Here is a 22,319-nt window from a genome sequence, read left to right on the forward strand (position 1 = left end):
GCTTAGCACGACTATGGATGGAAACAAGCGTGCATAAGGCGCAGCTGAACTGCATGAGCCAATATAAATCCTTCTGCAGATATCGAAGCTTTACTCCACGCACGAGGTACTAAACGAAAGGAGGTTAGGACGGTTGGCGGACAATCGCGCGCGATGATCTGATTTCTCTATCCCGTGTCATCTGATGCTCTATGTTGACTACGTTGTATTCTTGAGAAGCCTGAAGGGGCAGGGCTGATTCCATAGTATTATGTTTGCTGCCCCCGGTGGAAGCGGGAATGCTTTATTTTGAAACAAGTAGGGCTTTAGGGGATGGCCCCAGTGGAGTGGAAAAGCCGCCGCAAGAATCCATCCGCTGTGATCACAGGGACATGAGCCGGCCAATGTGCCTGGTCAACTGCCAGATGATGACATTCGTTCAGAGCCGTGATAATCAATCCCGCTCGCTGATTGGGAAGCTGAACTCGAGTCAAAATCCTGAGACAGTCGCACGTCCTCAAATTTGGATCTGCGAACCGTGTGGAGGTGTAGGAGGCAAGCGTTCAGCTTTGGGAATGGGTCAGTGGGTCTTTGGGGGTCACTCAGAACGCAGAAGCAGCCCTGATTCGAGAATTTCTGAATCCTTAAAAGTGACCCTCCCAAGGGATCTTTTCTCCTTACTCCGTACTGCGAAGAAGAATCATAATAATATCTTCCCTGGGGGCACTCGCGAATGGGACAAGGTGCTTCATGTCTTCTCCTGCTGCTTTTCTCTCTTTCTTCTGAACTTCTTGTCACCCCTCCACGACATCGCGTTCTTCATCCGATCATTTGATTATAGATATTTGCCTTTGCCCCTCATTGAGCTTTTTCTCCTGTGCATATCTTTACTCGATTCTCGACGGCCTCCTTTTTCAGACGTTTTCCCTTCCTTTCCCAGTTTCTTTCCTGTCGCTGCCCACAACTAGTAGTTTCTAAGAACTGCTAAATGCTTATTGCTTTTCCGATTCTTGTTCTCTCTCTGCTTTCTCTTTTCCAATTATCCTCTTCTTGATTCGGACCTTTACCAGTCCCGATCTGCACTCCAGTTCCTCTCCTAGGTCCCGTTTCTCCCGATCTGAAAGGAAGCCTTTTCGGCAAGGGGTTTGCAATTGCATAGTGCAAGGGAACTCGAACTTGCCCCCCCCTTGCGAATCTCCTTGGATTCTTCCAATTGCGCTCAATTCGACAGGCACGCGCGTGGTGCATCACATCATTGATTCACGCCGTTGAGCTAGTTGGTCCTTCCCCTCGATTCCTGGCCTTCTCACTGGATCATGCAAGTTTGCGCTACGCCTTCCCGCATATATCGTCGTCGGTGACTGTCCACTGGCCTGTTGAAGGCGGAGAGGCAGTATTTCTAAAGAGCTTATCATAGCCCCGGTCAAATAGTCGCCATGGATCATGCCGAGCAGCAACCTACCGTGACCAGCGCGGAAACCCCTATCCAGTCTTCTTCCCTGCTAGCAAGACGTCGCAAAAACGACCGCTCACGCTCCCATTCTTCTGGCAGTCCGAATCCTTCTAGCTCATCGGTTGACCCGGCGTCTCCCGAAGTAATTACCTCGTTGATATCCTCGCTTTCAGCCATCTCCATCCCGCTGCAATCGCACTTTGACTTGAACGTCCCACGTATCGACTCCGAAACCAACCCATCTTCGCCAGTATATTTTCCTCCCGAAAACCTTTCTGTTTCCGATCAATGCCCGCCGAGTGATCAAGGGTTTGGCGTGACATATGGCGCGCAGAACTTAGAGGAGCCGCCACACAGCCCTTTCCTGCATCCAGATGATGCGGCAGCCTCGCCAGTTATTCGCATGGCACGGGCGCCTCTATCTCCGAAATCTCCAAAGTCGTCAAAGTCCAAGCTCAACCCTGAACGACCTGCTTCATCCGGGAGACCGGCCTCAAGGGGCTCATTCGCTTCAAGCCAAGCGGCATACGAGGACTCGACATTTGGTACGATAACGGCAGAACCTGGCCCTCAACGTCTTTCAACTGCGGCGAGCATTCATTCGACAAGCTCGAGAAAGAGTCTGAAGAGCTTATTACGGAAACCGTCACGCGAGTTTGCCAGCGAAAAGGACCGACAAATCGAACGATTACGGAAGACAAGTAGCTATACAGACGGCCTGAGGCATAACGTCCCTCGTAGTCGCGCTAGCCTGCGCTCTCTACATTCAATGGCCGACGTTGTGGAAGAAGGAAGGCCCAGCCAATTTGGGACTGAAACTCCTAGGGAATATGCGATAGGCACACCCCCCGGAAAGGAGCGCTCCTCGCTCCAGAGCAATCGCGAAAGTGCACCAAGCACACCTGGAGGCATTGGAAGCGGAAGGATCATACCTGCTCGGGAGTCATCCTTAAGGCACGGCTACTCCAGTCCGAAGCATCGGAAAACCGGCCGCCACAGCCGATATTCATCTACTGCTAGTAGGGAGGCGAAAACAGACAGTGCCATCTCCGGAGTCGGAAATGAGCCGGAACAGGTGACCAAAAGAATCCAAGAGCTAAAGGACCAGCAACAAAGGATCAAGAGCGAACTGGAAACAGACAACACTCCGGAGCAGCCGACGAAACAGTCACCAACCGTGCAACGGCCACTGGACTCGAGCGAAGCTATTGATAGTATCGTGCAGCATGAATTGACCATTGATGAAAGTGCTCCGTCTCCCGCAATACTGACGGGGAGAAGCCGATCGTTCCCACGAAATAGTCCTCAGCTGACTTCTTCGAGGCCTCCAATTGTGTCATCGCAGTCGTTTGCGGCGAGGCAGTCCTTTGAGCGTCGGGAGCCCTCAGAGAAGCTGCGATACAGGCGTTCTGTGGAATCTCAACCCGCAACTCGGCTCCATAAACGATCCACGTCCGGCGCGGTTTCCCTCAACCGCACTTCGGTTGTTGGCGAGGACCGTCCGTCAAGTGCAGACTCCATTGATATTGCTGTTATTGAATATGTATGCTCACCGAAATTAACTCAACGGGTACTTCACCCCACAAGTGGCCGCATTATAGCGTTTTCAGAAGTTGGAGATCCCAAAGGCCATGTTGTCCTGTGCTGCCTGGGCATGGGATTAACGAGGTATCTCATGGCTTTCTATGATGAGCTGGCGCGTTCTCTTGGCCTACGACTTGTGACGTTGGATCGGCCTGGAGTTGGAGAAAGTGGCCCTTATGTGACTGATGCTGGGACCCCTCTCAGCTGGCCTGGTGAGCCCTCCGTCTACTTTATTACGAGTTAATAACTAACTTTCTATCTCACTAACTCTCTAGATGACGTTGCCATTGTCTGTAATCATCTCAAAGTCACCAAATTCTCTATCTTGGCCCACTCTGCGGGTGCCATTTATGCATTAGCTACGGCGCTGCGGATACCTCAACACATTCGCGGTCGTATTCACCTATTGGCACCGTGGATCCCCCCTTCTCAGTTGTCCAATATTGGCTCTTACAAGACGCCTGTGCCTAGTAACGCCGTGCCTTACTCACATAGGATTCTCCGAGCCTTGCCGACCTCTTTTCTCAAGATAGCCAACTCCAGCTTCATGAGCGCCACGAGTGCAAGTCTTACGTCCAGTCTGCCAAAATCTCCTCGGCGTAGCAAGCGTCGAGCTACCATGAAAGACGGCTCTCACCCTATATCTCTTGATGCTCAACAGTCTGAAAAGGTGGATTTCAAGTCCGTGGATAGCGCAAAACTGGCCCGTGATCTTCACAGGCTGAATGACAGCAAGACCCAAGTCGTGACCAGCCAGACTACAGTTGACGCTCCAGAGCGTGAACGACAAACCGACTACGATAATCGTTTGACGCACAAGATTTGGGAACTCGCCACAACGCACGCCAACCCCGCCGTGGACTTGCTGGTTTGTTTAGAGCGACAACAACAGATCGGGTTCCGATACGTCGACATCACTCGGAATGTTGTGATACACCATGGGAGTCGAGACACTCGTGTGCCGGTTGACAATGTCCGGTGGCTAGGTCAAACCATGCGGCGCTGCGAGGTCCGAGTCCTCGAGGGTGAAGGTCACGGACTGATGGCTTCTGCCACCGTGATGGGCAATGTTCTCATGGAGATTGCCAAGGAATGGGAGGACTGGATGACGGTGGTTCAAGGTAAACGCAGAGCGACTCTTGGAACGCGCTCAGGAGCCATGATTGCCGTTTAGTCCGAGACGGTCCGGGGCTACTGCCACCCTGGTCTTCTTCAGCCGTGACACGAAAACAAGAGCAAAGAAATGAAGATCAACAGCGATAGATCCCGACTATATCCGAACCTCACAAGGACATCCTTAATGTGACCGCTGGTATATTGAATTGTTCGGTTTGATGAACTCTTCCGCTGCGGGTTCTGCGGTTGCTGCTCACCATGATGGAGATTCTCCATCTTTGTTCTAGGAATTGACTTCCTTGATCCTCTCCTTTATATATATCTTCCAAATCCCTTATACCCCTGATGTCTTGCCTGTTTTCCTTATATCCGATCACGATACCATTGATTATAGCCGCGAAGCATAACATAGCATAGCCACTTGATAATCTAATTCATAATAGACAAAAGTTCGATACAGTCCCTGTGAAGATTCAATGTGACCACTCCTCCTATTGTATCGCCATTTTCTTGCTCACACATGTAAATTGACTTTCAAAGGGCTGACGAACTGCCAGCACCGGCATCTCGGAGCAGAGAGCACAAGACTATTATTGGATAGTTTCCTTTGTCAGCTGAAGGGGATCAAGAGTACGCCCTAGTGGGAGAGGAGGATTTAGCCTGGAGTATACATTTATTGTAGAAGCCTCAGGCACAGGGCGTTTGGGCTCACAACATCATTAAGCAAGCCTCGGAAGGCTTAGAGTTTCTCAAGCATTCCAAGGTAACGTCAGAACATGCATTTAAACTCAAAACTCAAGCGTCCCTCTATCTTCGTGTGCCTAAGCCCTATCCTCCAAAAGTGTCGGCACCCCTGCCAGGCGTGCACCAAACCAATTCGCTATACTCGCGGACTATTGAATGTATTCCCTCATAGAACACAATGTAAACGTTTTGATTGGACGCGCGCTAATTAATAATAATATTAGTAGTAACTATGTGGTTATTGTGTTAATTTCATCTGCACGGGCCGCCTCGGGGGCAGCAGTCCCTCTCCCCACGCTTCATGGAAGCCCCGAGACTCAGAGATCAGAACACTGCGACCTTTACCTTAAGTCCGTCGGCAACTCTATTTGTGATCTGATCATTTCGTCGTCAAGGTCTCATCTGCTTCACCTGCGACCGCCTTCGAGTTGCGCGCTTGCCAAATGTAACGGTCCCAACCCGAGTTGGAGCTACTACCCCTATGACCTTGTCCGTGGTCCGTTGTCAACGCGTCTGATCGGCATACAGAGAGCACTCAGCCAATGCAGGCTACCATTCACTCGTTTGAATCAGAAGCGATATTTATTTGAAACTATCGCCCAAGATATTACATCGAAGAGCCTGCGGAAGTCCTCCGGTGACGCTATATCCTCAAAATGTTCACTCAACGGCGGATTCGCCTCCTTGCGGTCACCGCGGTGGTTGCGATCCTATTATACCTGCACTACTCGGTATTTCCCTCACTCAGCCATTATTTGGTATATCTTGCAGTGCTGAAACTAATCAAAGCGATCCACACAGGGCGAAAACCGAAGTCCTCGAAATCAAAAGTTCTACCAGTCGACCGTAGCCGCAATAGAAGCGGAGAAGCACGCGAATGTCGGGACCGCCAAGTCGGGGAATTACCTACCACATACGAATGATAAAGAGGAACCCGACTCGAAGCCAGGGGAGAAGTATAGCTATGTTGATAACGATGATGACAAGGAGCAGCCCGCGATCCCAAAGGCGCAGCCGCGGCCACCGCCAGCACCGCCGTCACAGCCAGAGACGGAGCAGCGGCAAGCTAAGATTCCTGAAGATAGTGATGTTGAGGAGATTCCTATTGCCGGGCGGACGACCATGACTGTGACCAAGGATAAAGATCCGGATGCAGCCCAGGCTGCGTCTGTGATGGAAGACGAGGAGAGTGAGGAAGAAAAGAAGCAGAAGAAGCAGCAAGAGGAAGAGGCGAAGGAGGTGAAGGCTGAGCTGAATGGGATATTGAAAAGGTCACCCAGTAAGTTTTCTGTTCGGTAGAAAGTTGACACTTACTGACCTCTGCTTTCACAGTCATTATATTCTCCAAATCGTTCTGCCCATACAGCAAAAAGGCCAAGACTGTCCTGCTTGATAAGTACACAATTGTACCCACGCCATTCGTGGTGGAACTTGACCAGCACCCACGGGGACGCCAACTACAGGCGCTACTAGGGGAGAATACCGGCCGGCGGACTGTCCCAAATGTCCTAGTCAATGGAAGGAGCATTGGTGGAGGAGATGACATTGTAGGCCTGGACGAACACGACGAACTAGCCACGAGACTGAAGAGTCTAGGCGGCAAGTGGCTCCAAGATGTCAAGCGGAATTCGGTCGAAGAAGGCAGTGAGTGAGCGGCTTTGGGCGCTACGGGCTAAATGGGCCTGCTCCTATTTCAATTCTCGTGTACATATAAGTATGATTAACGGTAATAATGTATTATAATATTGTATACTACTTCGGCCATGGGGTTGTTGTAGATACTACTAGTAACTAGTAACTGAGCTCAGGAAGATTGGTACCAATACCTAAGAGCATTGAGCAACAAAAAGCCCTCAGCCAGCAAATAGCACTATTAATTACATGACCAACAGTTGGACTTTATCCAATAAGATGACAAGCCAGGATAATAGCAACAATAAATGTATAAGAGCGATGCTCATCCTAGATGCCGAGTGAATAGAGTCCGGAGTCGGAACCCTAGAGCCTAGAGGGGCGCTAGGCCGCTTTTGGCCCTAAGCGACGCACAACCCCGTGATTCGTGATTTTCGCTCCACCAAAGACTGTGTGTGCGGCTTCGATTGAATTTCGATCTTCTTGACGACCGACTGCTCGACGACATCGCCAACTCCCCCCTCGGACATACTCAGCCCACGCAGCAGTCAAGATGCGGTACATTCACTCCGAGGAAACGCTGCCGATTCCCGACAATGGTGAGCTTGCGACCCTGGTTTCTCTGTCCCGCAGTTTCGAGGTGGAGGAGAGCGATACTGTTCTGTTGGTTGGAGGTGGTTAGCCGGACTGGCACTGGGCTCAGATGAATGAGTGCTACGCCGGCTGCACAGTGTGCGAATCGCATGGAAAATTCTCGATTATTGGATTGTGTTGCTGGGCTGGGGGATTTCGTGATTGCGATCAAGTCGTTTTGGAGCCGGGACTAATTTGAATTTCTGTATAGTGAAGATTCACATTCGTTCGCGAGTCGTGACCGTTGAGGGACCCCGAGGTATGCACTACCCAGATTGAACCTGCAAGCCAACTTGTCGACCGTTGGATGCAGATTTGGCATAGGATGGGACAGCATTGACATGTTTTTTTTTTTTTTCTCTCAACCTACAGGCAAGCTCACCAAGGACCTCTCCCACATCGCCGTCACCTTCGGCCGCCCCAAGAAGGACATCATCTCCATTGAGATGCACCACGGCTCTCGCAAGGGTGTCGCTACCCTCCGCACCGTCCGCACCATCATCAACAACCTCATCATCGGTGTCACCAAGGGCTTCAAGTACAAGATGCGTTACGTCTACGCTCACTTTCCCATCAACGTGAACATTGAGAAGAACGCCGAGACCGGCCAGGCCCATGTTGAGATCCGGTATGCACCTCGCCCACGGACAGAACGGGACTTTTCTTGCGCGCTTCGGAAGACGGTGGCGGTGTGCTACTTTGTCCCGGATTGCGCAGATTGGTCGTCATGTCCGATTGAATAACATGGATGGTCATGCTAATTTCCGGCCTCCTACAGTAACTTCCTTGGTGAGAAGTTCGTCCGCCACGTCACCTGCCAGCCCGGTGTCGAGGTCATCACTTCCCCCAACGTCAAGGATGAGCTCCAGCTCTCCGGTAACTCCCTGGAGGGTGTCTCCCAGAGCGCCGCCGACATCCAGCAGATCTGCAGAGTCCGAAACAAGGATATCCGAAAGGTGCGCCCTCCATCCGCTCGTCAGCCCGTCCGAAACGCTAATCTAACCTTTGACAATTAGTTCCTTGACGGTCTGTACGTGTCTGAGAAGGGTAACATCGTTGAGGAATAGATGTATCGTCCGCTCGGTGGGTAGTTAGGGTGTTTGGAGATTCCTTTTTATTTTCGCCTACTTGCATAAGGAAGCAAAGCGAAATGAAATCCAAAAATTCAAGACCATGAAATTCATATATGTCCAATTTTTTTTTCTCTTTACGGTGTCCACGGATATTGCGCTTTTTGCGTTGGGGGCGCGGTGTGTAAAACAACTAGTTTTGAATTACTGTTTCGCGCTCTCTAGTCTGACAAGACTGTATTATTCACTGTAGGAAAGTCAATTCTGAAGACCTGGAAGCATCTGATGTGTGGCTGAGAGAAGCATCTTGGATAAAGTCTAGACTCGGTCCATCTTCCCGCGTGATGCAACTTCAACTCCATCCATCCCACTTCTATTTCACTTCTCTTCTCACAACATTATTCTACATGACCTCCTATTAGTAGTAAGCATGTGAAATAGACAACTCTCCCTCAGATGACCCTGCTTTTCTGTCGCGACGAAGATGAAAGGCTATTTGATGACCGTCTATGCCATGATCCTGGCCATCATTAGTATGGTCCTGGACGTTACACTTTTCTGGAAAGAGGTAACTCCTGCCATGCAGATATCTATTACTCCAATGGACATTGTTAACCTTGCACTGCTCTGTAGAAGCTTCTATCATGGTGGCGCTCCAAATCTCCTCGGACTCGACTGCGTCATGCCCTGGAGATAGCTACAAACTATGAGGATTGGGAAGAGGCCGCCTTCGAGCTGGATGAGATTCTGAGCCTGGATCTATGGTATGGCTCCTTTATACCTTTCCTGCGCGTCGAATTCTAACTATCTCAAGGCGCCAAAATCCCACCAGCAAATATTATGACTATCGTCTAATCATGGGCCGACTGACGGCTCTGATGACTGCGCGAGAAGACGACGACATCCTCATGCTGGTCAATCTCCTCCGGTCGGGACTTGTCCGTAACTTGGGCAATATTACCACCCATAAGCTTTTCCTATATGCTCATGCGGGCACAAAGCTGCTGATAGACGACTACATTACACAGGTCGCCCTCTCCATTCAGCATGTGACAGCGCTCCAGACCGCCCCGGTACATGAGAGCGGGTTCACTTCCCAAGCCAAGGTAGAGTTGCTACATGATACCCGCCAGGCATTCGGGAGAACGACTTTACTCTTACAGGGCGGTTCGACTTTTGGGTTGTGTCATCTCGGTGTTGTCAAGGCGCTTCATCTGCAGGGTCTCTTGCCGCGAATCATCACAGGCACGGCTACGGGTGCGCTTATCGCAGCTTTGGTCGGCGTCCACAGCGAAGACGAGTTGCTGAATTTTCTTGACGGTGATAGAATTGACCTTTCTGCCTTTGAGCGGCGTCAACGGCCTGAGGCGCAACCTCCGGGGTGGATTAGCTGGCTACTACCCTCTTCAGCTTTCGCGGACAAAGGGTTGATGACTTTAATTCGGCGAACCAGACGGTATCTTACGAAGGGCTACTTCCTCGATGCTAAAGTTTTGGAGGAGTGCGTACGCGCCAACTTAGGTGATCTCACGTTCGAGGAGGCATACGCTCGGTCGAAGCGCATTCTGAACATCACAGTCGCAACGTCAGGCCGAAGTGGTACACCGAACCTTCTCAACTATCTGACTGCACCGAACGTGGTACGTTTTCTTTGAAATACTGCACGGCTTCACCTACTAAGTGTATACTACAGCTGATTTGGTCCGCCGCGGTCGCCTCGAATACCTCCAACAACGGTTTCTACCGCCCAGTCACGATCTACTGCAAAGACGAAGCAGGCTCCATTGTTCCCTGGCCACACTCACAAGACGTCATCTTCCAACCCTGGCGCCACATCAGCTACGACGAGGGCGAATCCCCACTGTCGCGAATCGCCGAGCTCTTCAACGTAAACCACTTCATCATTTCCCAAGCAAGACCATACATCATCCCGTTCCTCCGCTCAGAGCTCAACTTCCTCGACCGCCGGCCCACAACAGGCCGGTGGAATATGACACGCGCCCTAGCACGCCTCGTAGCCCTAGAAATCGGCCACCGGCTCCGTCAACTCAACTATCTAAGCCTCCTACCATCTACAATAGCGCGGCTCCTGATCGAGGAAACCGTTCCCGGGTCCCAGCTAACGCTCGTCCCCGACCTGAAGCTCAGCGACTTTTTCAAACTTTTCCAAACCCCAGACCAAGCCAGCCTAGCACACTGGATCCTCAAAGGCGAGCGAGGCGTCTGGCCCGCCGTTTCGGCGTTAAAGGTACGATGCGCTGTAGAGATCGAGCTCGACAAAGGCTACCAGGTTGTCAGGCGACGGAAACCAAACGAGACACTGTTCCCGGGGCCAGCGATGGCGACGGCGATCATATCGGGGTCGGGAACAGTGACTGAATCTCTCTTGCAGGGAAGGCCGCAGCCCAACGAAGGGGTGCCTAGGAAAAGGACGGGGCTCGGTAGCGAGTCGGCCAGGGAGAAAGATCCGACTGTTACATTGACGAGTCCGGACCAGCCCTATTCATGATTCAGTTTAGGCCATGGACGGGGTAGTGGTGAACGTACACTGTCTTGGGCGAGGTGTAACCTGTGACTTATTATATAACTTTACTTCATAACTTTACTTCTATATACTCTATTTAAAAGAATATATAGTAACTAGTTAGCCCTTCTATATAGCTAGGGCCCACCTTCCTTAATTAATAAGGAGCTATAAACTAGTAAAATTAGTTACCTATAGGACTATTACTAACTTATAGAGCGCAGGGCCTAGGCGGGAGGGCTTATAAGTGAGTTAGGTTTAAGGTTGTGAAGGGGGAGTAGTTTAATGCAGCGCGGTTTAGCGGGGAGGGGGGTGTTGAGTATATAGTACGTCAAGCACACTATATATCTTCCCAGTATATGACTTTTCAGACTATATCCAGGCCGGCTTTGTCTTTGCCGAGCGAGCACTGGGATTCCAAAACTTACACATGACAAGTATCCAACTAGACTCTGATAGCCATATTTTCCGGGTTTACCCAAGCCGGGCTATTACATTACCAACTAAGTATATAGCAACCAACTAATCCTAAGTAGCCAAACCCAGAGCCAAACCAAAAGCCAGGGATATATAAACGAACAGATGCATACACAGAGAGAACAAAAGCAGCAAATGGATATCAAAAGCAATAGCCAGGTATAACGGTATCACAAGACATTAATCCTTTTTTTATGCACGCCGCGCATGGTGAGCTTAAGTCGAAGTCTGGGGGCGTGGCTCTCTTGAGCGCGAGTGGCCGCGCAGAGAGACAGCGTGGAGAGAGCGGGAGCGAGAGTGGCGGCGATCGTGTTCTGATTCGACGTATGAGAGGAGTGGGACTGGGAGTTGATTGTTAGTTATATACGAAACCGAATTGTGGAGGTATGACTTACTGCTGAAACCGTATCCGTGAGCTAGGCCCTCTCGGTTCTGTGGGTTTATCTCCACGCGAATTGCAATGTTCAGCCCTCCGTGCATACTACTCGTGCTGGCGGCGCCGTCTGCTGCAATATGGGACGAGCCGGCGGTTGATTCGCCCACGTGCAAGGGGGAGTGACCGTCCTTGGGAATAGGAAGGGTCTGATCAGCCTGTGCGTCGCCGTTTGTGGCGGGGGTCTCGATCTCGGTGAGGGTTGCGTAGTTGCGCGAGGGCATGGTCACCTTGTTCCAGGAGGCGCTCTTGTCAACTCCTCCGGGTTGGCCGTCGAACATGTTCATGAGCGTCTCGTCGGTCTCGGGGTCCAGGTGATGGATTTTGTTTCTGCGCGCTAGCAGGTTTGCCACGGCCTTTGGAGGGGGCTTGTTGGTGATGGCGCTGCTAACAACGTTGACCATGTATCTGTGGTCGTTCTCGCTGTGGATCTTCAGCTTAGGGTTTGAGTAGAAGCGCCCGATAGCAGCCAGATGCACGTCTCCTCCAAGAATGGTCACACGAACGGAATGAGTCTTGGAGAATTCTTGCAGGCGCTGAATGAAGAATCGGCGTTCCCGCTTGTGCTGGCGTGCCGTGTAGTGGTCGTCAAGGTCGTCCAGCAAATCAACCTGCCCGTCAAACTGGTTGAAGAAACCACCAGCAAATCCAAATCGCTTGTTCAACAGGCGGATTGGGGCAATGATCGGGGAGCTCAGAATGTTCTCCAGCCAGGCGAGACGCGGGTATGCGATTGGAACCCCAAGGAGCACGACAAGATGCTTAATGTCGCCATTGGCGGCCGCAACCTCTTGCTCCAGGCGATTGAAGATGAGTTCATACGTATCCGGATAGTTCACCTGGTGGCGGGTGCGCTCAGTACGGGCATCGACGCCGATAAACGCGATGCGCTTTCCAAGGCGCATGTACAGGTTCCTACTCTTTTCTTCGACGTACGGGCCAGGACGCTTGCCAATAATCCAGCTGTTGTCCTCCGCTTGATCCTCTAGAACAAATGTGTTTTCCAACTGACGGGGATCAGCACCTGCAGTCCCGTTGACAGCCTTCATAGTTTGCGGCGCATCAGTAGTGTAGGTCGACTTGGGTGGCGCAATGTGGTGCTGGAACAGACAGTAGTATTTGAACGCAACGCCTCCAATGCCGCGGAAGACCGAACACTGCATAAAGTGGTCGGTATATGAGCCGAAACCGTCAATGATGTCGTGGTCGTCCCAAATGTTAATCTGTGGAATCCGTCCGTTGGCCTCCTTGAAGGGTTCGGTCGCGTACCATCGCACGTAGTTTGCAAAGTAGTATTCGTCGCACCGCGCTCGCATGTCATTATCAAACGGATGGGTGCGTCTCTTGTGAGGGTTAGAGATGGAGGTCCATTCCTTCAACGGACCGTCCACCCGGATACCGTCATTGTAGATCTGGTCACCCCCGCCGATCATGACATGGAACGGCTTCTGCGCGTGAACGCGCAAAACGTCGTTCCACAAGTTTGGACCAAGCCAGGCGTCCATATCTGTACCCACAGAGAAACCATTGCAAGAGTGGAACATCAGACGCATGGACTGGGTGCGCGACGGAACGACAAAGTCCCAAGGAGAATGAATCTCGCCGCCATCAGGATAACGCAACCCCGGAATAGTGTATGACCATCGCGCCTCATAGTCCTCCAAGGGCAATGTGAGGGAGAACCGCCAAAACGCGGCCTTTGGGTCTTCAAAAAGGCGCAACCCATCAATCGTAACGCCCTGGGTATTCGCGGCGGCGCTGGTGACAGTGGAATCAGGGATAGCAGGCCCAGCCTGTTGCAGGCAAAGCCGAGGCTGCGCTTGGCCTGGCTTTGTAACAATCAAGACGCTTCCATGCCAGATGGAGGATGAAGGCGTCACGTCCATGTTCTTGAAGTTGAGGAGCGGGCCGCAGGTGACGTCAACCTGGGCGGTGGTCTCAGAAACAGCCGCATTGGGCGCAACGTCTGTCGCAAAGCATTGACAGTCAGCTCAGTGAGACATCCAGAGCATTAGGAGGAAGTACCTGAATAGGCCATTATTACTGGTGGTCAAGCGACCGTCGGACAATTGAAGGAGCGCAGATCCGACAGGGCACTTGGCAGCGACGGAGATTAATAGGGGAGAAGTCGCGTAGAAAACGAGAGAGCGCGTGATTAAACAACAAAAGGGGTATCCAAAAGAGGTCAATTAAGGGTATGGGAACAGGGGGAAGAAAAGAGAGACAGAGATGGAGAGCGCAGGAGATTAAGAGGAGCCTCTCAGCTCGTCGGTTTCCACAAGCGGAGCTGAACCCAGGGAGCAACAACTCTTGGATCAGGCCAGGATCAACCAGCAGCATCAACGATCTTAGTGCAAGCTAATATTAATAATAATGAACTGCATGACGTGAATAACAAGTATAAGCCATTAGGCAGCCGAATTATGGAGCTTGTGAGAGGACAATCGCAAGAAAGACCCATACCAAGCCCGTCTATCATCTGCGATCGGTTTAAACCTCAAGCTCCTAGTAGGGCTGAGCGTCATAGCTTGCCGTACGTATACCTTTTTTTGTAGGATATTCGGGTCTGCTCGAGTACCACACTGTTCATATCGCTCTGCATGTCCGTATGACCGGATCTAACCCAACTCTGGGCGTAACCTTCCAATCGGATTTCCCAAGGTTGTCGAGTCGAGGTTTGGGGCTGGTCAATGGTTGTACTCCGTACAGACCAAACGACTGGTTGCGGAGTGGGGACTGGGTCAGACAGGCTGAGCCACACTCCATCAGCCACCTTTTTGTAAGATCTAAAATCTAAATGGTGTTTCAAGAATTATATTATCTACGAAGTGAACAATATGACAAATAAATAGAAAACACATTGTATTTTTTGGGTTTCATCTGCATGAGAAGAGATTGAATCCTCAAGGATCATGAACCTCGGCAGCGGAAATGGGGCACGCTGAAAGGCCATGGGACGCTGGGCCGTGGTTCTGCTTGGATCGCCCATCGCTCCTTTCAACCTTGTACTCGTTCCGTCATACCGGCTTTTACATTTTCCCAGTTTCCCCAGCACGAACAGAACCAAATCCAACTCAGACATGGAGCAACGAGATGACAAGACAATGAAAACTTGAAAACACTGAAGCAGCCATGTACACGACGAAAATAAAACAAGATAACAGAACCACAGAAGATCCACAATGCAAGATGGTATCTACACATACAAAATCATGCCAAACTCAACGCCAAAGTATCTCTTCCCCAATTCTGTCCAGAAGCTACCCGCGTCCAGGCTATGCAAAGGTAGGGCTCGGTAAGAAACGACAAGTCGGACTGTCCTGCTCCAATATCTCTTCCACTTTCCAAGGACGAATGCCATATCCCAAGGCAGGTCGTTGAGCCGCAGCACCCATACCAGTAAAAAGATCTCCAACTCGGTCACGATTTGCAAAAGTATCTAGCTCTGGATGCGCCTGCACCAGCTCAGCGGCACGATCCAAAAGCACAGGAAGGGGTACCTGATGGTGTTCAGTGATTTCGAACTCGCCGTACGGCTCTGTCGCAGGGGTGACAATTCCAGGAGAGCTAGGGCTAAAGAATTGTTCTGAAAGCGGCGAAAAAGTGGTGTATTGCGTCTTGGGTGAAGGGGTTCGAGGGACACTGACCGAGGCGACTGCGCTGAACTTCATGGGGCTCTGCTGGGTCTTTGCTAAAATACCCTGGAGAACAGTCTCCTGGCTCTCGACGTTGTCAGACTCTGGGGGGACAAAGAGGTCCTCCAAACGTTGCTCAGATTCTTTCCTTCTTTGCATGCGGTGGTTTAAGCGGAGCTGGTTACAGGTTTCAATACCAGGTGCTGCCCATGGCCGTCCCTTCAGGCTACCATCTTCGGTGGACTTCTCAAAGGTGTAAAGGTCGTTGGTGTACTGGTTAATGGTTGTCTTGACCTTGTACTGTTCCTTGGAGTAGCCATCTCGCACAGCGAACCATGCTCTGTACGAAGCTCTCTGGAGTATCAAACGACCTTGGTCGACGTGAGAGCGGAGCTTCTGCTGGAACTCTGAGAGAGATCCCGTTTCCGGCTTGAAGAGAATGTCGCTAAAGTCCAGCAGCCACTGGCACCACAGGGTAGCGATGATGATCTCGAGCCCGGGATCGTCGTCATAAGTCATGGCCAGGCAGTATTCACTTGAGCTGAGAATGCCCATGCCCACGTGCATCTCTCCTTTGTCGAGGCTTGTATCCAGGATGTGCATGAGGTCTGGGACGGTGACTGTGTACACGTTGACGCCTTCTTCCCAAATACACCAGATGTCACCGAGGTCGTGAGTGAACCAGTCGAAATGACGAGCATACAGGGTCTTGCAGTCATAGTCGAACCCCAGCACATAGTGTCGGCCGCCAAAGGAAGGGTTCCGATCCGCATAGTGCCGTCGATCGGCTATGGGCAGCAGTCCGAAGATGAGCTGTGGCATGTCTCCGGGAAAGCATTGCGACATCAGACTGCGGTCCTCGGCAAATTCTTCGTAGGAGAGAGGATGACATTCGAAGCCATGGAGGACATACATGCCTTGACGTCGAGCCTCCTGCGTCTGACCTCTTTCTGCGGAGCAAAGATACAAATGATAGTCGACAATGTGCCAAGGGTGACTGACGACATAGGCAGGAAGGTTGGAGCGCCGACTAGTTTGTTCCTCATCGTCAAGCAGCACATATTCGTCTTCCTCGGGCATCGAACACTCAGGGTTTATTGGCACGTCCGTCTTCATGAATAAGTCGAACCCGTCGTGGTCTAGTATGGTGGGCTCGGCCAAGGACGTGTCCCTGAGCATGTCGTGAGCATACACTAATACCTCGTCGCTCATCAACACTTGGTCTGTCTGATCATATTCTGAAGCTAACTCCTTTTCCTTTAGCAGCTCCCGGGCTCGTTGAAAGTCCTCTCTTGTTTTCTTCATCTTGAAGACAGGGGTGACGGGATTGGCTCTCGCAGCAGCAGCCTGCCGCACCGCAGTGCAGTTCATCTTGTACACCATGGGTTCAAAGTCCCTTGGGGCGGAGCTGGAGGACGTCTGATACTGAGCAAAGCGAAAGGAGAAACTGAAGAGGAAGTGATATGGGAGAGAGGGACATGGAACACTTTAACGAAGCGGGAGGGAGGAAGAAAAGAAGTAAGATAAGAAGTGTTATAAGGAGAAGAGTTTACAGAAGAAGAGGAAGTCCATTTTCCTGTTTATGCGGTGATGTGTGTGATTCTTAAACTTGCGCATAGACATCTTGCATACCTTTGTTCTCACAATCAATCTCTCAGCCCTACTTTAGAGAGGTTTTGAGATCAGGCTAAATATGCGCGCATTTGAGATTGACAGAAAACTCAACACCCTACTCTCAGCATATACCCATTCTTTGCGACATCTAACTGATTCGCAGGCACCGGGATATCTTCAGCCCCTACAAGTAACCCTTGCCGGCATCTCAAGTAGAAGAGTCGTCCGAAAGACCTGGGGAACCGGCCCCAGACCTGTTATGCGGAACCCTATATCTCTGCAAACACAGAAGCAACACAAGTCAATCAAACGATAAAAGAGAATAGAAAAAGACATCATGACCCTTCTAGAAGCCGCATACCTCAAACAGAGCCTCTAATAAATATCAAGTATGAATAAACCAAAACAATCTGCCACAAATAAGCCGTCCTCATTATCATAGATTCAGACGCCCCACCTCATCCCATATTGCCGGTAGAAGCTGAAAAGCAGGGCAACCTATAGATAGCCTATGAGGCTATGTCTGCCTATGAGGCTATGTCTACCTGAGTCACTCCGAGACATTTCTCTAACTCTACGTCTCATACGTCAGTGTTCCGGTAGCCAGCCATAGCTGAAACGGAGGATGCCTTGCCATGTGGGAGATGACTAGATAAGACACGCGGGTACCTACAGTGGGTAAGACGCGAGTGGTACTGTGCAATCTATAATCTGAGTCGGGATCCAACACGTTACCTTGGGTCACACGTGAGTGACTTGTGTGGATGTTCGTGAGGATATGATATCTTACTGTACTGGGTAGTCTTTGGATAGTCTACCGTATCTATGCCCGACGGGGAGTTTGATGAAGTCCAGGGATGTGTAGAAAATGGAGTGGGTATTTCATCCGAAGCATCCTTGGAGAATAAGAGGGCAGAAGGGGGGGAAGAAATAACCCAGAATACACTCAAGAATCTCTACGATGTAGAAATACACTACCCACCCTTAGAGAACCCTGTCGAACCACCTTCGATTTCGCTCCCTTTCCTGCCTTTTCTTCTCCCTGTAATTATACGCGTAAACCGCACCGGTAAAGAACCCGCCCAGGTGCGCATAGTAATCGAGCTTCGGGGCACGACGGTTGACGACAGCACCAACGAGGTCGAAAGTCACCAGCCCTGCGACGAAGAGCCAGGCTGGGGCGGAGAGCTGTTCTTGCCAGGAGCGCGGGAGGAAGGCAATTGTCCATTTTTCACTGCGGTTGTTAGCTTATCTGTGAAGGATGTGGATTAGGTATGGGTAAAGTTACTCTGGGTGGATGAGGCCCGAGGCAGCGACGACGCCGGAAATGGCACCGCTGGCGCCGAGGGATGTGACAAAGAGACGGTTTTGTAGGACGTGGACTGAGAGCGAGGCGAAGGAGCCGAGCAGGCCGGCGGCCATGTATAGGGCGAGGAAGTCGCCTCGGCCGATTTCGTCGTGGACTGTGGTTGGTTTGGTTAGTCGGTTGCTGGGTTAGGGTTTTTGATGAAGACTTCGCGCGGAGTCTAATATGAGAAACCGAGGACTCACGCTTTGTACCAAACATCCAAAGGACAAACATATTCATTCCCAAATGGGCAACTGTTTGGTGGCTGAACACGGCGCCCACCAAGCTGAATACACGCGGGTAGGCGGCAACGCTGATGAAGTAGCGGTTGAGGAGTCTCCAAGCCGGTGGCCAGAGTCGCCATAGGGCAAAGATCGTGGCATTGGCGCCGATGATAGCGAATGCTGTGGCCGCTGCTGGGGGAAGACTCGGCCACATTCGGCTGTCCCTGGTTGGGGGTTCATAGAATATGGCAAAGGCGTAGCAGAGACCCAGCCCGAGGATAGTAAACGCAAGCGATGGGAGTAGGCGGCTTCTCTATCTAGTAGTTAGCATGGCAGATCCGGATAAACTCGGATAGCGTACCGTCGTCAACGTTGCGAAATCTGTTTCGGTGTCTGTTGCGCGAAGATGGTGCTTCTGGATCCATGCAAGAAGAGGTCGTTGGCTAGGGTCCGCACGGCCCTTGACTAGCCCATCGTCAGCATTCGCCAAAGGGTCCAGTTGTCAAACAGCAGCATACCCTCCAAAGCAGATGTATCTTCAAATTTCTGAAGCGCGGTATTCTTTGCAAGATGCTCCTTCAGCTTCTCGCGATCCTTCTCCTCTCCTTCCAGCCATTCCTGCCTCTTCTTCTCCGCCTCAGCCAGGAGCCTCTCCTCATTCTTCTGGCGAATCTCCTTCAAGACACTTCGCCCGGACGGATCATTCTCCTCGCCCAATTCCGCCCCATACGTTCCACTTTGCGGTTTGTATAGACCGAGCGCTTCTGCCCGTCGAATGAGCTTTGCTTCCTCCTCGCGCTCTTCACGCTCGATCCGAGCCATGATCGCGGCATCTTCGTCCACCGGGTGGGCTTTGCGGAGGTAATCGAGGCCCGCATCGAGGACGGCAGGGCGCACAGCGCGTCTGATGTCCGCGGGGAAATCAAGATCGAGTGTACCGGCAAGACGTCTGCCTTGGAGGACGGAGAGAATCCGATTACCTAGAGCAATAGAGACCTTTGAGCGAGGCCCGAATATCCGGTCGATTTCTGCTTTGCTGAAGGGTTCATCGCGCAGTTTGACACCTTGTTCTGCTGGGGTGGGTGTAAGCTTTGCGGGTCGAGCCGCGGAGGTTTGGAAAGATCGGGATGAAGTCTGATTTGATGACGAATAGGTTCTCGATGTAGGTGTCGGAGCTATCGGGAACACGGCGGAGAGCGGCCTCGTTGAGCTCAATAGCCGTCGAGGCGTGTTATCGAGTGACCATGTTGGGGAGGTTTGTCGAATGAGGGAGCGGAATTGCGCTGCTAGCTTTGGCTTGTGCACGCTTGAGGCTCGAAGCCCCAAGCATGGAGAGCGCCATGCTACGCAGAGAACATTGCTCATATCGAGAGCGAAGTTCTGCTGTGGAAAGCAATCTGGAAAGATGCAATGTGAACTTGGCTGCAGTGGGAACTTTTGATTGCTCTCCGTTCTCCGACTTTCTTTTCTCCGCGCTGCCAAGAATTGCTTCAGGCATGGACTAATGTATGGGAGCACTTCTTATATTCACTGGCAGTTGTATTATTTTCGTGGTAGCTCAGCCTGAGTATCTTGGTTTGATTAAATGCTTGTTCGGGTGGTACGTTTGTATCTAATTTATCTGGCTGACATATAGAGACGTCGTCATCCATCGTGGTGCCTGTTAGATATATAAACTTTCAACCTCATACAACATTCATATAATCATTCCCATCACTGGACAAAGTACCACCGATACTCAAAAACATTATCACAAGTATCCTAACCTCGGAACCATATCACAATTACACCTACCACCTCAAATTAGGGACTAAAAACCCCAAAATGTCATCCGAAGCCCTCCCCATAAGCCCCGCCGCCTTCGCCGAAGCCATAACAGAGCTCACGCTCCCAGTTCTCTACGCCAAAGTTGCCGAGCTCCGCAACTCCATCGCACACCTGCAGCGCTCTAACGCCGAACTCCGCACCTTCATCACAGAGTCCTGCGAGACCGAGGCCGACAAGCGCGAGCTGGAGGGGTATATTGTGGAGAATGAGGGGGTGAAGGAGTCGATGGATGCGCGGATCGCACTGTGCAAGGCGGAGGTTGAGCAGAGAGGCCAGACATGGATTGAGCTGGATGAGATCATTGGGAGTGAGGAAGGGAAGCCAGAGGGAGAGGGAACTACAAGGTCGGAGTCTACGAGTGCGACTGTTGCCCCGACTGCGAACGGGAATGGGAATACTGAAGCGTCTGAGAGGAGGTCCACGGAGAGGGATAACGAGGGTGATGATGGGGTGTACCTTTGATCGAGTCAGGGTTCTATGTTTGACTTCATTATGACCTGGTATGAGACGAGGATTGAGCTACACCTTTAAGCTACTATACAGCTGTGATGTCTGCCTTAGCCTAGATGTCTCGAAGTTCTTTGTCGACTCCACGCTTTTGCATCTCGGCTGATCGAACTCGCACCGCCACTCATTGACTTTTAGGCGGCTTACTATTCATGCGTTGAACAACAAGCGCATGGTAGTTATCCCCGCAGGAATTCGAAAGCAAAAAATGCACGTGGTCCACCAAAGACTTATACTGGTCTAGACGAGTAATGTTCATGAAATGAATTGACATGCCAGGCAATAAATTTAAAGAGGGACATGCTCAAACTAAAACCGACTATTCGCTTCGCGTGCTAAATGCTTAGAGTCTCAACCGTGTCGCATCAACTGCCATTCCGCTCACAATACTGGGGTACGACAGCAAACCGAAAGTAGGAACAGACATGACAAAAAAATTAGAAGAAATCGTGCTCCAACACCAGGTCAGAAAATAAATCTCAATGTCCATCACCAATGAAGGGGAAGAGGAACGGTATTCTCTAGCTCAGCTAGATGCCTGCTGACCCCAATGACCACCGGCGAGGGCCTCGGGTGGGATGCGCTGCTGCTTGATGAAGAGGTCAATCAGGGGCTGCATGGGCTCCATCTCTTTGTCGGTAACAAGCTTGTAGTATTTCGCGACGGTCACAAAATGAACGAAGCACATGTTGAGGATCTCATGCTTGTTGATATGCCAGAAAGGGTTCAGCCAGTGCGCATGATACAGATGGGCATAGCAGCGGAACATTTGCTTCATGATGCCCTGGCAGTCCTTGTAGAATGTTCGGGGGAAGCCGCTAGACTTGCCGATCCAGTCTTCGCCGGCAGCATTGGGAGCATCATTCGAGGCGGGAGCGCCTGTAGCCTCGCTCAGGGCAAAAGTGTCGGGTACGCCAGTGACCTTCTCTGTAGGAAACATCACGGGGTCGTGAATCTTGCTAACAATCCACTTCTCAACACGGTTTATGAACTTGGGAGCCGAAATTTTGGCGGCCTGCGAGTCCACGAGCCAAGTATAGGTCAGACTTTATGATAGTTAGCACGGGCTCTAAATGAGTTCGTTGCATGGCATGGTCAAAAACGTACCGACCGGCGGACATGGTTGGGCATGTGCTCTCATTGCAGATGGGCAGGCCAGTGTGAGTATTCACCTCTTGAATGACCTGAAGCATGCCATGGAGAAGACGATACTGTTCAACAACTATGAAGGCGATGAGATTAGCCAGAGTCTCTCCGCGGCGATCTGGGCTTCTTACTCTGATGAGCCAGCCATTCCCCCAGTTCCACATTCTTCGGACAGGCACATAATGTCAAGAAGTTACCCTTCACATTGAGCGGGGCGTATTTTTCCTGGAAAAAGTACTTGGACGCATCCTGCTCGTGCACGACGGTGTTCTCCACAGCGGAGTGGTTCGAGGCGAGCGACGGGGAGTTTGAGACATGGCCGCCGTGAGCTGCCTGAGCAGCGGGCGACTGAGCGGGACTTCCGTTGTTCATC

At 51.3% G+C, this 22,319-nt stretch overlaps 9 protein-coding genes across 9 annotated transcripts; 5 read left to right on the top strand and 4 right to left on the bottom strand.

Annotated features, from left to right (window-relative positions):
* The first annotated feature begins 1,321 nt into the window (after positions 1-1,321).
* Positions 1,322-4,245, top strand: BJX68DRAFT_181017 (uncharacterized protein). The gene is made up of 2 exons (XM_071037204.1): positions 1,322-3,228; positions 3,292-4,245. Exons 1-2 carry the CDS (start codon positions 1,416-1,418, stop codon positions 4,188-4,190), a joined length of 2,712 nt encoding a protein of 903 aa, XP_070894364.1. The 5' UTR covers positions 1,322-1,415; the 3' UTR covers positions 4,191-4,245.
* Positions 4,246-5,329: 1,084 nt separating this feature from the next.
* Positions 5,330-6,911, top strand: BJX68DRAFT_181060 (glutaredoxin). The gene is made up of 3 exons (XM_071037205.1): positions 5,330-5,607; positions 5,678-6,155; positions 6,209-6,911. Exons 1-3 carry the CDS (start codon positions 5,533-5,535, stop codon positions 6,526-6,528), a joined length of 873 nt encoding a protein of 290 aa, XP_070894365.1. The 5' UTR covers positions 5,330-5,532; the 3' UTR covers positions 6,529-6,911.
* Positions 6,912-6,964: 53 nt separating this feature from the next.
* Positions 6,965-8,565, top strand: BJX68DRAFT_245926 (60S ribosomal protein uL6). Its single transcript, XM_071041564.1, has 5 exons — positions 6,965-7,107; positions 7,353-7,400; positions 7,514-7,769; positions 7,920-8,097; positions 8,158-8,565. Exons 1-5 carry the CDS (start codon positions 7,062-7,064, stop codon positions 8,206-8,208), a joined length of 579 nt encoding a protein of 192 aa, XP_070894366.1. The 5' UTR covers positions 6,965-7,061; the 3' UTR covers positions 8,209-8,565.
* Position 8,566: 1 nt separating this feature from the next.
* BJX68DRAFT_245933 (triacylglycerol lipase family protein) lies at positions 8,567-10,883 on the top strand. Its single transcript, XM_071041565.1, has 4 exons — positions 8,567-8,779; positions 8,845-8,975; positions 9,026-9,851; positions 9,905-10,883. Exons 1-4 carry the CDS (start codon positions 8,696-8,698, stop codon positions 10,718-10,720), a joined length of 1,857 nt encoding a protein of 618 aa, XP_070894367.1. The 5' UTR covers positions 8,567-8,695; the 3' UTR covers positions 10,721-10,883.
* A 182-nt stretch (positions 10,884-11,065) lies between these two features.
* On the bottom strand, positions 11,066-14,147 carry BJX68DRAFT_245934 (uncharacterized protein). Its single transcript, XM_071041566.1, has 3 exons — positions 13,671-14,147; positions 11,608-13,611; positions 11,066-11,553 (listed from the first exon to the last, which is right to left on the bottom strand). The coding sequence occupies exons 1-3, from the start codon at positions 13,681-13,683 to the stop codon at positions 11,429-11,431; spliced, it is 2,142 nt and encodes a 713-aa protein (XP_070894368.1). The 5' UTR covers positions 13,684-14,147; the 3' UTR covers positions 11,066-11,428.
* A 773-nt stretch (positions 14,148-14,920) lies between these two features.
* Positions 14,921-16,651, bottom strand: BJX68DRAFT_271313 (uncharacterized protein; the record flags this gene model as incomplete). The annotated part of the gene is made up of 1 exon (XM_071046918.1): positions 14,921-16,651. The coding sequence occupies one exon, from the start codon at positions 16,649-16,651 to the stop codon at positions 14,921-14,923; it is 1,731 nt and encodes a 576-aa protein (XP_070894369.1).
* Positions 16,652-17,491: 840 nt separating this feature from the next.
* Positions 17,492-20,141, bottom strand: BJX68DRAFT_245939 (rhomboid protease PCP1). The gene is made up of 5 exons (XM_071041567.1): positions 18,985-20,141; positions 18,828-18,931; positions 18,446-18,779; positions 18,183-18,357; positions 17,492-18,128 (listed from the first exon to the last, which is right to left on the bottom strand). Exons 1-5 carry the CDS (start codon positions 19,829-19,831, stop codon positions 17,879-17,881), a joined length of 1,710 nt encoding a protein of 569 aa, XP_070894370.1. The 5' UTR covers positions 19,832-20,141; the 3' UTR covers positions 17,492-17,878.
* A 1-nt stretch (position 20,142) lies between these two features.
* Positions 20,143-21,052, top strand: BJX68DRAFT_245940 (uncharacterized protein). The gene has a single exon (XM_071041568.1). The coding sequence runs from the start codon at positions 20,291-20,293 to the stop codon at positions 20,753-20,755; it is 465 nt and encodes a 154-aa protein (XP_070894371.1). The 5' UTR covers positions 20,143-20,290; the 3' UTR covers positions 20,756-21,052.
* Positions 21,053-21,326: 274 nt separating this feature from the next.
* Positions 21,327-22,318, bottom strand: BJX68DRAFT_271316 (Mob1/phocein family protein; the record flags this gene model as incomplete). The annotated part of the gene is made up of 3 exons (XM_071046919.1): positions 21,327-21,846; positions 21,908-22,022; positions 22,078-22,318. The coding sequence occupies 3 exons, from the start codon at positions 22,316-22,318 to the stop codon at positions 21,327-21,329; spliced, it is 876 nt and encodes a 291-aa protein (XP_070894372.1).
* Position 22,319: the final 1 nt, after the last annotated feature.

The sequence above is a fragment of the Aspergillus pseudodeflectus genome (assembly GCF_044049435.1).
Source record: "Aspergillus pseudodeflectus strain CBS 756.74 chromosome Unknown BJX68scaffold_60, whole genome shotgun sequence".
NCBI classification, from domain to species: domain Eukaryota; kingdom Fungi; phylum Ascomycota; class Eurotiomycetes; order Eurotiales; family Aspergillaceae; genus Aspergillus; species Aspergillus pseudodeflectus.